This window comes from Triticum aestivum, chromosome 1B (genome assembly GCF_018294505.1).
Source record: "Triticum aestivum cultivar Chinese Spring chromosome 1B, IWGSC CS RefSeq v2.1, whole genome shotgun sequence".
NCBI lineage: Eukaryota > Viridiplantae > Streptophyta > Magnoliopsida > Poales > Poaceae > Triticum > Triticum aestivum.
Genome location: NC_057795.1, coordinates 208438215 through 208450355, shown reverse-complemented (window position 1 = coordinate 208450355; position 12141 = coordinate 208438215). Strand labels below are relative to the sequence as shown.

The following is a 12141-nucleotide window of genomic DNA, read 5'->3' as shown; positions in this document are numbered from 1 at the left end:
AGTACTACTTGTGTTGCAGGTGGTCTTGTGTTCGAATCTTGCTTGGCGCATTATTTTTCGCAAGCGTGCCCTGTAGTTTCTTCGCTAGGCGTAACGGGAGAGCGATATGCGCCGGCCCAGCCGGGGAGACCCGCCTGTGCGTTCCCTCTGACGTTTTGCCGCTGTTAGGTAGATAGGAACCCTCACAGGAGGTCCCCGGGGAGAGTCCAACCCATGGCCGTGTTGGGTTTGTGGTGTATGCAGCGTTGCGAGGAGAGTCCAACCCACGGCCCATTCACCACAAACCCAACACGGGCCCAAGAACGAGGCACTAGGTCGCCACACCGACTCCCCTGCACGGAATCCTCAAAAAACAAAACCTGAAATCTTAAAAGTGCACGCCCACTTTTTCGTAGGAACGGGCGGCCGGGCTGGTTACTTACATGTGTGTCTTTTTTTGTAAGCCGGTGAATATTTTTTGTTATCATTAAATGCGTACGGACTAGTCCTGGAAACAGATTCACGCACATTTATTTTGGCCACTTCAATTTTTAAAAAGTCGTATCTTTTAAACCACATGTCGGAATTCAGATCCGTCTTCACCGTTGGATTCATCGCGACGAGATCTTCGAAGCTAGATCCCGCATGGATATGTTTCGACGAAATTTTTTTGATGCCAACTTTGGCGCTGTATTGTGCAACTTCAGTACTGCTTTGTGCAACTTTTGTATTGCATGGTGCAGTTTTTTTCAAACCCAGTTTTTTGGAGCTGCATCCTCAGTAGTTGTCGTTGCACACATAGTAGTCCTAGTTGGCACATACATGGCCACATAGTTGCATAATCTGGTCCGCATAGTCGCATATGAATTATCATAGCTTGTAATGTAGTCTAGTTGCACACATATTGATGTTTAGTTGGCTTGTAATGTAGTCTAGTTGCGCACACATTGATGTTTAGTTGGCAGGAAGATTAGTTGCACACACACATGCTTAGTTGGCTTGTAATATAGTCTAGTTGCACACACATTGATATTTAGTTGGCAGGACACTAGTTGCACACGCATTAATATTTAGTTGGCAGGACTAGTTGCACATACATATACTCAGTTGGCACGGCAATGTAGTCTAGTTGCATAATGCAGTACTATAGTTGCACCATATAGCACCAAAGTTGGCATCAAAAACAATTCGTCGAAACATACCCATATGAGATCTAGTTTGATCTCGTCACGATGAACCCAAAGGTGAAAACGGATCTGAATTCCAACGTGTGGTTTAAAAGATATGACTTTTTAAAGATTTAAGAGACGAAAATAAATGTGTTTCACGGACCCGTCTGTACGCATTTGCTATACGCATTTAATACTAATAAAAACATCCATTAACTAACAGAAAAAGACACACAATAGATAATTGCTATTTATAAATTATTAAAGGACCAAAACTTGCAATTTTGGGCCGGCCGCTCGCAAAGTATAGTGAGCAGCCGGTCGCTCGCTAGACCGGTCCAAAACAAAAAGACTCCCCTGCACGGTGCACCCGGGGCACGGAGTATACACTCGCTCATGTTCTCCTCAAGAGGTGTGGCCCACATGTCGGGGAGGAAACGGTGCACGGACCAGGTCCACAGAAACGGCAACCCTTCCTCCAGGCTTCAGCCAGTTTTTGGCGGGAAGAATTGGCGCCAAGCCGCCGCCACCTTCCCGCCAACAATACCCCCCCTGCCCCTTTCATCCCCAACCCGAAACCCTTGCCTCTCTCACCGCGCACTCAGACGCCAGAACCGCCCCCCCCCCCCCCCCCCCCCCCCCCCCCCACCCCAATCACCAAACACTCGTCTAGATCCAGAAGGTTCGCCGGCCATGGAGGCGTTCGGCGGCTTCTTCGTGGACGAGAAGGCGGCGCGTGTGGAGAACATCTTCCTCGAGTTCCTTAAGCGGTGAGACCAGCGCCGCCGGCGGCCCTCCTCTCCTCCCCTCCATTTATAGGGTTTCCTCATGGTCCTCTGTGTTTCATACCTTCGGCTTTTCGGGTCCATAGGTTCAAGGAGCCGGATGCGGCGGAGCCGTTTTACGATGTAGAGATGGAGGCGATGCGGTCGCGTGAGTCCACCACCATGTACGTCGATTTCGCGCACGTCATGCGCTTCAACGACGTCCTCCAGAAGGCCATCTCCGAGGAGTACCTTAGGTGAGATGGGGATGTTTCCTTTTTCTTTTCCTGCGAGTTACTAGTACCCATTGATTTGTTCCTTCGTTTGTTTTGCTCATGGCGTTTTTGATTGCATCAGGTTTGAGCCGTACCTTCGCAATGCGTGCAAGAGGTTTGTGATGGAACACAGAGCTGGCGAGAACCGTGCGCCAATAATCTCCGACGACAGCCCCAACAAGGATATTAATATTGCCTTCTACAACATTCCGATGCTGAAAAGGTCTGCACTTGCTTCTGAAGTATGTTTTGTGTGGTTAATGAACCAATTAATCGTACAAATGTGGATTAAGCATTATAATTGTTCAAACTTCTGTCTTTAACTGCTGCATACTAATACTACTACAGACATTAAATGAATTCAAGGAGCAGTGTCTGCAGAATTTGATTTTAGATCCAGTTGAAACTGCAGTCTAAATTCTACACACTTTTCTCTGTTAGATCATAGGTGTAATCTAATATCTTGGTGGCTGCCAATTTGTTTGACTGAATTTTCTACTATATTAGGTTGAGAGAGCTGGGGACAGCAGAGATTGGTAAGCTCACAGCTGTAACGGGGGTTGTAACAAGGACGAGTGAGGTCCGACCTGAGTTATTGCAAGGCACCTTCAAGTGCCTTGATTGTGGAAATGTTGTTAAAAATGTAGACCAGCAGTTCAAGTATACTGAGGTCTGTACTTTCAACCTTATCTTCTGTTAGTTATTATTTCTCAAGCAATGTATCTAATGATGGACTCACTTCAGCCAATAATATGCGTTAATGCAACATGCCAAAACCGATCAAGATGGGCCCTTCTCCGTCAGGATAGCAAATTTACAGATTGGCAGCGGGTCAGGATGCAGGAGACATCAAAAGAGATACCTGCTGGGTCACTACCTCGTTCCCTGGATGTCATTCTGCGGCATGAGATTGTTGAGAAGGCTAGAGCTGGGGATACGTGAGTGGAGGAACTCCTTACTGTTACTTTGTTGTGGTTTGGTTGAGTTCATTTTATTAAAATGTTCTGTTTTGCCAATTTCAGGGTCATATTTACCGGAACGGTTGTTGCTGTTCCAGATGTTATGGCATTAACTTCACCTGGTGAGAGAGCAGAGTGTCGCCGGGAAGGTCCTCAGCGGAAGAATGGGTCAGGTGTCCAAGAAGGTGTAAAGGGCTTGAAGTCCCTTGGAGTACGAGATCTCTCATATCGCCTTGCTTTTGTGGCCAACTCAGTGCAGGTGCGCACCATTTTCAGCAATAGACTTTCCTCAGTTTTTCTCCCAACTGAAATATAATTTGGTAAATGGTAATTTCTCATGCAAGTTTCTCATCTCTCTTTAACATTGCTAGGTGGCGGATGGCAGGAGGGACGTGGACATCAGGGACCGTGACATAGATGGTGATGGCAGCGAGAGACAGAAGTTCACTGTAAGTTCTGCTTATGCCACAAGAACTACTAATGTTTCCATAAAGTAAATTAGAGGAGAGGTACTGTTTCAAAAATATGACTAATCACTTGCCCATTCCAAGAAAAACATTGCAAGTACTTATTTTTGCATAGCAATATTGTTCTGTCATGTTGGTTTAATGCCTGTCTTACTATTTTTCATTTGAGCATGCATACCAAGTAAGCTCATCTTACTATTTTTATTTTCTGAAGTGTTATGTGAACCTATTACATTATGAACATGGAGTTTTGCATGTGAATCTATTATATACTCCCTCTGTCCCACAATATAACATTGTTTTTTAAGCTAGCTTGAAAAATGATCTTATATTGTGGGACGAAGGGAGTATTAGATTACATATTGATTGAGCAGCCATGAGCATTCCTTTCTGTTTTTTGTGGGTTTATAACATAAACTATTTCTCTTGACTGTGTCTTTAACAGGAAGAGGAGGAGGATGAGGTTGTTAGGATGAGAAACACTCCTGATTTTTTTAATAAGATAGTTGATAGCATATGTCCCACTGTCTTTGGTCATCAAGAAATAAAGAGGGCACTTCTCCTTATGCTCTTGGGTGGTGTTCACAAGATAACACATGAAGGCATAAACCTTAGAGGAGACATAAATGTCTGTATTGTTGGAGATCCAAGTTGTGCAAAGTCTCAGTTTTTAAAGTAAGTTTTTTTTCTCATGTATTCTTATGTCCATGGTTCTTTTTTTGTCTTGTGATGCTATTCAATGCCATGATCTCTGGCTATATAAACTCGTTACTGCTGCTTCTCAAGATAAATTGTCAATGCTTGCATAAATAATATCATGACCATGAGATAAGGATGGCTCAGTGTAATGATGATATTATGACCCATAGTATCATTCAGAGAATGCTTCCATGCATTCAATAGAAGAACCATTGGTGAATTATGGATTCATTTTAAGAACTAATGAATTTATGAATGACTTTTGTTGAATTTGGCCAATCTATGTCTGTTATTTGTTGTATATTATCTTTTAAAAGACCACAAATATGGCCAAATTTATAGAAATGTAATTGTCTAGATTAAAAATTACTAATGGACCATGCAGATTTGCTTGTCAAAATACCATACAAGGTGTCATGATTTCTGTTGGTTAAAATGCTGATGCTCAGATTTGTAGCAGCTGTGGAATTTGTTTCCTGGAATTCAAATTTTGTCCTGTGACTTGATGCTTCACCAGTCAATGAAATTTAAAATGTGTAATCCAATTTTCAGATACACTGCTGGTATTGTTCCGCGATCTGTTTACACATCAGGGAAGTCCTCGTCTGCTGCTGGATTGACAGCAACTGTTGCGAAAGAACCTGAGACCGGTGAATTTTGTATTGAGGTAATCTGAATTTTAAGCAATCCAATCCATTTCTATAATTACCACAAAGTCTGCTTTGGTGAAGCCATTATATTTTATCATTTGCTTGATAGAAGTCTGCTTTGGTAAATATTTTTTCTTCAAAATCTCTCTTGAAAGAGATCATACCGTATATGTACAAGTATTAGCTTTTCTTATTGCATTTTAACATGTTTTCTCACTGTAAATGCTGAACTGAGTTGGACAGAGCTAGAATCTGTTGTAAACTGCTGGCTAGGTGTCACTTAGTTTATGTACAATCAGTTCTTATGTCTTTCCTTTGCCGCTGCCAATTTTGTTTCTTGCAGGCAGGTGCACTCATGTTAGCTGATAATGGCATCTGTTGTATTGATGAATTTGATAAGATGGATATTAAGGATCAGGTAGGCCTATCAAAATTTGGCTATTACTGCCCATGCCTTATTTTTTCACTGATGTGAAACCTTGAGTGACAATTTTATTTGTCCATTGTAGGTTGCTATACATGAAGCAATGGAGCAGCAAACCATCAGCATAACAAAAGCTGGAATACAAGCAACTTTGAATGCACGAACTTCAATACTGGCAGCAGCAAATCCCACAGGAGGACGGTATGACAAGTCAAAACCACTTAAGGTAAGTCAAGAAATTTAAATTAAATTTATCTTGTGAATTCAGAAAGTTCAAATCCCTTTCTGTTTAAATCATGAGATCTTCGTTGAATCTAATACTGCTGCAATCCCTGCCAGTACAATGTGGCGCTACCTCCAGCCATTCTTTCAAGATTTGATCTGGTATACATCATGATTGATGAACCTGATGAAAACACTGACTACCACATTGCTCATCACATTGTGAGAGTCCATCAAAAACGTGAAGAAGCACTTTCCCCCGCATTTAGCACTGCAGAATTGAAGCGCTACTTTGCTTTTGCAAAGTCTTTGAAACCTCAGGTTTGCCCCTTAACTCAGTTATGAAAAGGGAGCTTGGCTATTAATCAGCTTATTGTTATTATTTATGTCATTGCAGTTGAGTTCTGAAGCAAAGAAAGTTCTGGTCGAATCATATGTTGTCCTCCGTAGAGGTGACAGTACTCCTGGTACTAGGGTTGCTTACAGGATGACAGTTAGGCAACTGGAGGCGCTAATCAGGCTGTCAGAAGCTATTGCCAGAAGCCATTTGGAAAGAATTGTACGTTAAATTGCATGCATATGTCAATATTAGGATTGATTGTCTGCAGTTTTGTTCTTGAAGCACCACCACTTATGTTTGTAAAGTAAATGTACTTGCTGTGATTGATAGTAGGATCAACTTACAATCTGCCTGCATTTACCTTGCATTGATTGATTTCCCTCTATAATTTGCTGCTAACTTCTTTTGGTAATAAAATCTTTTAGGTTCTCCCTGCTCATGTCCGCATGGCAGTTAAATTACTCAAAACATCCATAATAAGGTGAGTTTGCTTACTATTTGACCTTTTGAAGCACTTATATTTTCATGATGATATCAGTAACAAAGAAGCTTATTAATTTTTGCAGTGTGGAATCAAGTGAAGTTGACCTATCTGATTTTCAAGATGCACCTCTTGATCATGATGATGAACAGCCAATACAAGGAGATGCTACTCAACAAGATGGTGCAGGTGGGTTTCTCACTATTTCTAAAATGAATATTGGTTTTGCTCAGTTTGTTTTGTTCTAATAATTGTTCCCGCTTGTTTTCAATGTCAAAACTCTAAAAGATGAACCAGCAGAGGTGATTAAGAAGAAACTGGTTATTACTGAAGAACATTTCCAGAGAGTTACACAAGCTTTGGTCATGAGACTGCGGCAACACGAAGAATCAGTCAAGAAAGACGGTAATGATGCACTTATATTCTTGATTTTGTATGGCTTGCTTCCTCTTGTTTTATCCTATCAGCAATCATGGTCACCTCATCATTACCAACTTCCCATGAAGAATGGAAGTATCTTGTAATTTTAGATTAGAAGCCATTCCAAACGCCATGAGCCATCTAAACTCCTTCACTTACACTCTAGCTACAGTAGCATGGTCCCTTTCCTGGACAATGAAAAGGCACTCTGCGGTAGGCTCTAGGTTCAAGCACAAAGTGTTTTAAAATGCTATGCTTATTTGGTAATACCGTGAAACACAAACGTTACCCTTATTTGGTAATGCACCTATTTGGTAATTTATAGCTTATGTATGTGCTAATTATGCTTCTTCCTTAAGTCTCCATGGCTCAATCTTTTAGGGATGCTTGGAACTGGGAAATTTCATAGGTATTTTGCAAGAATTTTACAGGAAAATAGATTAGTTATGTGCCTGTGATTTTATACACTTGCCCCCACTTGCAATATATTGTGTGATGCTTAAGAATTTTGTAACAACTGCAAACTTTCACACTCCCAGCTAACCCAGGAATTGAAACTGATGTTCTTTCACTTTGGTGATGCAGGGGATGGTCTGGCTGGCATGAAGCAAGGGGATCTAATCATTTGGTATGTTGAGCAGCAGAATGCCCAAGGCGCATATAGTTCTACAGAAGAGGTGAAGGAGGAAGTAAAGTGCATCAAGGCCATTATAGAGGTATAAGCCTATCATTTATCTATGTTGATAATATGATGAAAATTTCCGAGCTACTTGCATTTTAAAAGGGTACATGGAAGGCATATAGTGTCCTTTGCATGTTTACTGAAATTTTGCCGATGGGTGTGCATCTGCAGAGGCTGATACAGAGGGAAGGCCATCTTGTGGTCATAGATGAAGGAACAGCGGCAGCAGAAGGTGCTGCGGCAAGGGCATCGGAGCACAGAATCCTGGCTGTTAACCCGAACTACGTCATTGATTGATTAACCAGCTGAGGTCACACAGCTAACTAGATCCATCATATGTGGTTGACCAATAGAGCAGACATTCAAACGGAAGACATCCTGTTGTGATATGCTCTAGAAATGATATGTTGTACCTGCCATCCCCTTCCCAAGGAAGCACAAGATCTCTGGAATTGTATCTTCTTTCCAAGGTTGAAGTGTGGTAATTAATTTGCCACCAGTATTGGTTGCGTGAAATGTAGGGAAAGGCTGCATACTATAGACCTAAAGTGGTCGGACCCTTCCTTGGACCCTGCGCAAGCGGGAGCTACATGCACCAGGTTGCCCCCCTGTTGGTTGCGTATTTTCCACTGTTTCATGGTTATGTAAGCTGCAACTCTGTAAGACAAGTACAGCTTAATTTATGTGCTTCTGAATTTCTAAGCTTTGCTCTCAGCTATTATTTGCTCATATGACGGCCTACAGATGTCATAATGAAAAAATGTGCATATTGCCTTACGGATGGATTACTTCCACGCCATTAGCAATGATGCATACAAGGCCATCGTTGACTCGTTGTACATTTGGGTGGTGGCACCAAATCCGCTTCAGTAAGAATGGACGTACGATTTAGTGTCACTCTTTTCCAAATCAATAATTTTCAAACCCCACATAGTTTGGACGTAAAAAAAAAACCAAATTTGCAAGTTAAAATTAGTTGTACTCAAAATGGGATTGCAGATTTCTTAGCTAAATTTGCAAGGGAACATCTAACCAATGTTTGGTTTGGTTTCAGGATGTCCCAAGTGATGTAGCAGTTCTATTAGCTGCAGATTGTAATCCTGTTCTAAATTAATAAAGCTCCCGGTTTTCAATGCAAAAAAAAAGCTAAGTCAGCCATGGGCGCGGGCAGCCACGGGTGTGGCCACGGGCGCCGGAGCCGAGCTCGAGCTGCCCATCCCTGGTGGGGCATGGGAAGACGAGAGGCAGAGGGTGAAGGGAGGAATGAGGAGGCGGCGACAAAGATGGAGTGCTCGCCGGCTTTTGGACTTAGCTCACCCTCTTGTCGCCTCTCCTCTATTCCAATAAATATTCTACATAGCAGATGAAACAATCAATTAATATCATACCTTTGTACATGCTAGATGTTACGATCCTGATTTACTCTTTCTCTCAATTACGCATGATTAGAGGTAATTGTCACTACACTTGTCTCTAAGGGCAAGGCCAATGCTACACGGTGGACAGCTGCCCTAGTATCCACGTAGGTTCGGGTGGTCCGGAAAGGTTAAAAATGTTGTGCGCAGAATAAAGTGGGTGCTTGCAGAGGAGGCCGCCTCCTACTGACAAAAGCTTGCTTCGATGGTGGGAGCTGTGTGTGCGCAAGGCTGCATGCCATGTCGTATTGAAGGAAAGTGAGAGAGAGAATGGAGAAGTAAAGAAAGAAAAGAGGATAGATGGGCCCTCAAAGGAGTCTGCAGCATTTCCTAAGAGTGATTTCATACGGTGGTTTCAGTTTACGAACCTACGTGGATGGGCTGGAGCAGCACCAAAGTGTTGCCTCCATTGTACATGCCCTAAGGAGGGAGACGCAAAAAACAGCGGGCCTCACGCAGCCGCCTCCCATGGGCACCGTCACCGGTCCGCCTCGTCTCTGGTGGCCTTAGGGTCATGGGGCTGCGGTGGATCCCGGACCTTGCCGGTGGGAGGGCACCGCTTTTAGATGTGCTTTCGAGTTTCGCTAGGGTTTGTTACGATCGACAAAACCTTCTGGTTGCATCATATACAACTCTTCCTTAAAACCCCGTTAAGGAACGCTGTTTTGATGTCCATCTGCCATATTTCATAATTGAAAGTTTGCAGCAATTGCTAACATAATCCCAACAGACTTCAGCATCGCTAAGGATGAGAAAGTCTCATCGTAGTCAACCCCTTAAACTTGTCGAAAACCCTTTGTGACAAATCAAGCTTTATAGGCGGTGACATTACCATCAGCGTATGTCTCTTCTTAGAGATCCATTTATTCTCAATGGCCCGCCGATCATCGGCTAAGCCTACCAAAGTCCATACTTGGTTTTCATACATGGATACTGTCTCGGATTTCATGGCCTCAAGCCATTTGTCGGAATTCGGGCTCATCATTGCTTCTTCATAGTTCATAGGTTCGCCGTTGTCTAACAACATGAATTCCAAGACATGATTATCGTGCCATCTGGCGTGGTATGTGTCCTGGTCGACCTACGAAGTTTAGTAGCAGCTTGATTCGAAGTTTCATGATCATCATCATTAACTTCCTCTGCGGCTGGTGTAGGCATCACATGAACTTCTTTCTATGATGCACTACTCTCCAATTCGAGAGAAGGTACGATTACCTCATCAAGCTCTACCTTCCTCCCACTCACTTTTTTCAAGAGAAACTCCTTCTCCAAAAAGGATCCATTCTTGGCAACGAAGATCTTGCCCACGAATCTTTGGTAGAAGGTATACCCAATGGTCTCTTTAGGATATCCTACGAAGACACACTTCTCCGCTTTGGGTTTGAGCTTATCAGGCTGAAGCCTCTTGACATAAGTGTCGCATCTCCAAACTTTAAGAAACGACAACTTAAGTTTCCAGCCAAACATAATTCATACGGTGTCGTCTCATCGAATTTAGGCAGTGTTGTGCTTAAAGTGAATGCGATTGTCTCTAATGAATAACTCCAAAACGACAGTGGCAAATCGGTGAGAGACATCATAGAATGCACCATATCTAATAGAGGTATCGCCGCCAAGTCCCACCTTCGGCGGGCTGAAGAAAATTACTCATATGAGTTTTATCTTGATGGAAAGACTTGTTAAAAACCAGATATGGTGACGATAACATACCTCCGGGGCGCATGATTCTCCCACCCCATCTCGAGGAGGTCGTCATCCGACTCATCGGATAAGTTAATCTTCTACGGCGGAGCAGGCCTGCTGGCGGGCTCGGCGAAGGCCTTGCGCCGCCTCTTTTGGCCTTGTGGCCACACTCCGGCCTCGGCGTCCTCGGATGCCGCCCTCTTCCCCTTGAGGGAAGGGTTCTCTTCCCCCGTGTCCTCCATGTTGTCCTCGTGAGTGGAGGAGCCGTGGGTATCCTCGGATCGGGTGACCAAGGTCTCCCGTGTCCGAAGACCCGCCTTGCCCTTCTGGGCTTTGACCCCTTGGAGATCACCACATGCGGCTCCTCGACTAGGAGGGCTGTGAGCAGGGGGTCCTCTCCCCCTTGGGCAGTGGCACCGGGCACAACATCTGCTGCGCCTTGGAGATCCACTTTTTTAAATACAAGACCAATTGATTAGTTGAAGTCTATAAAGCTTAAAGAAACACAAAGTATAGTATCGAAAGATTACCTCGGGGGCGTCGTACCGGCTTCAAAGCCGAGGTCTCGACCTTCCAAAAGGAATTAGTCCTCAGATGGCTTAAACAGCCGCGTCCAAATTACGGCCAAGGTGGAGCGCAAGAAGTGGTGAACGGGCACCGCGTCCTCAGACTTACGTGTCCACATCAGGGTGTCCCAAAGTTGGAGAGGGAGGATGTGGCAGTGGAGCATGATGTTTACCACGTCTGCCAGCTGGAGATTCTTCTATTCAGACCACCACCGGATCTTTTTGGACAGCGCCTCCACCTCCCCTGGGTTCCCCCAGGCAGTGCCCTTCTTCTTACAGGACAACTTCCTCAGAGGCCCAACCAATAAAGCCGGGACCTCGGCCTAGCCAGCGGCAAGCGACTCAGTTATGTAAAACCACTTGCGTTGTCACTCTTTGACAATCTCTATGAAGGTGCCTTTAAACCAGCCGACCTTATGGTTCTTGCTGATCATGGTGCCTCCGCACTCCACGAGCTTGGAGCTGCTAGACTTCGGCTTGAAGCCGAAGATCTTCAGCCAAGTGCGGCTCGATGCGGAGGAAGGCCTCGCAGACCGTGATGAAGGAGGTAAGATGGAAGATAGAATTTGGGGCTAGATATGGAATTCCAGCCCATAGTAAAACATGACCCCGTGCACAAAGGGGTTCAGCGGGAACCCTAGACCTCTGATGAGGTGGGGCATGAAAACCACCCCCGGATTGGGAGCGGGTACCTATTGGTTCGGGTCCGGCGCACGGGTGTTGACCTCTGTGAGGATGTACCCCGTGCTGCGCAGCTCCAGGATGGTGCCCTCCGTGACGGAGGAACCGGCCCAATGCCCCTTGAGGGTGGAGTCAGCCATTGCTGGGAATGGAAGCTAGGATGCGCTATGCAGGAGGGGGTTGAGATTGGATCTGGGCGCTGGAGCTCGAGAGGCAGCAGGCAAGGAGAAATGAGAGCGTATCTTTTTGTCATCGCTATCTTTTA

At 44.4% G+C, this 12141-nt stretch overlaps 1 protein-coding gene across 1 annotated transcript; it reads left to right on the top strand.

The window, feature by feature from the left end:
- The first annotated feature begins 1746 nt into the window (after window positions 1-1746).
- Window positions 1747-8233, top strand: LOC123116378 (DNA replication licensing factor MCM6). Its single transcript, XM_044537345.1, has 18 exons — window positions 1747-1918; window positions 2020-2169; window positions 2270-2410; window positions 2695-2857; window positions 2932-3125; window positions 3210-3405; window positions 3518-3595; window positions 4059-4288; window positions 4865-4979; window positions 5306-5380; window positions 5472-5612; window positions 5726-5929; window positions 6006-6167; window positions 6374-6429; window positions 6515-6618; window positions 6718-6834; window positions 7435-7565; window positions 7703-8233. The coding sequence occupies exons 1-18, from the start codon at window positions 1842-1844 to the stop codon at window positions 7826-7828; spliced, it is 2460 nt and encodes an 819-aa protein (XP_044393280.1). The 5' UTR covers window positions 1747-1841; the 3' UTR covers window positions 7829-8233.
- The last annotated feature ends 3908 nt before the right edge of the window (window positions 8234-12141 follow it).

Excerpts from the sequence above, each read along its gene's own strand:
- LOC123116378 (XM_044537345.1), top strand. The coding sequence starts at position 1,842 with ATGGAGGCGTTCGGCGGCTTCTTCGTGGACGAGAAGGCGGCGCGTGTG. Across the intron at positions 2,170-2,269 it reads ATCTCCGAGGAGTACCTTAG|GTTTGAGCCGTACCTTCGCA; the intron begins GTGAGATGGGGA and ends TGATTGCATCAG. Across the intron at positions 7,566-7,702 it reads GCATCAAGGCCATTATAGAG|AGGCTGATACAGAGGGAAGG; the intron begins GTATAAGCCTAT and ends GTGCATCTGCAG.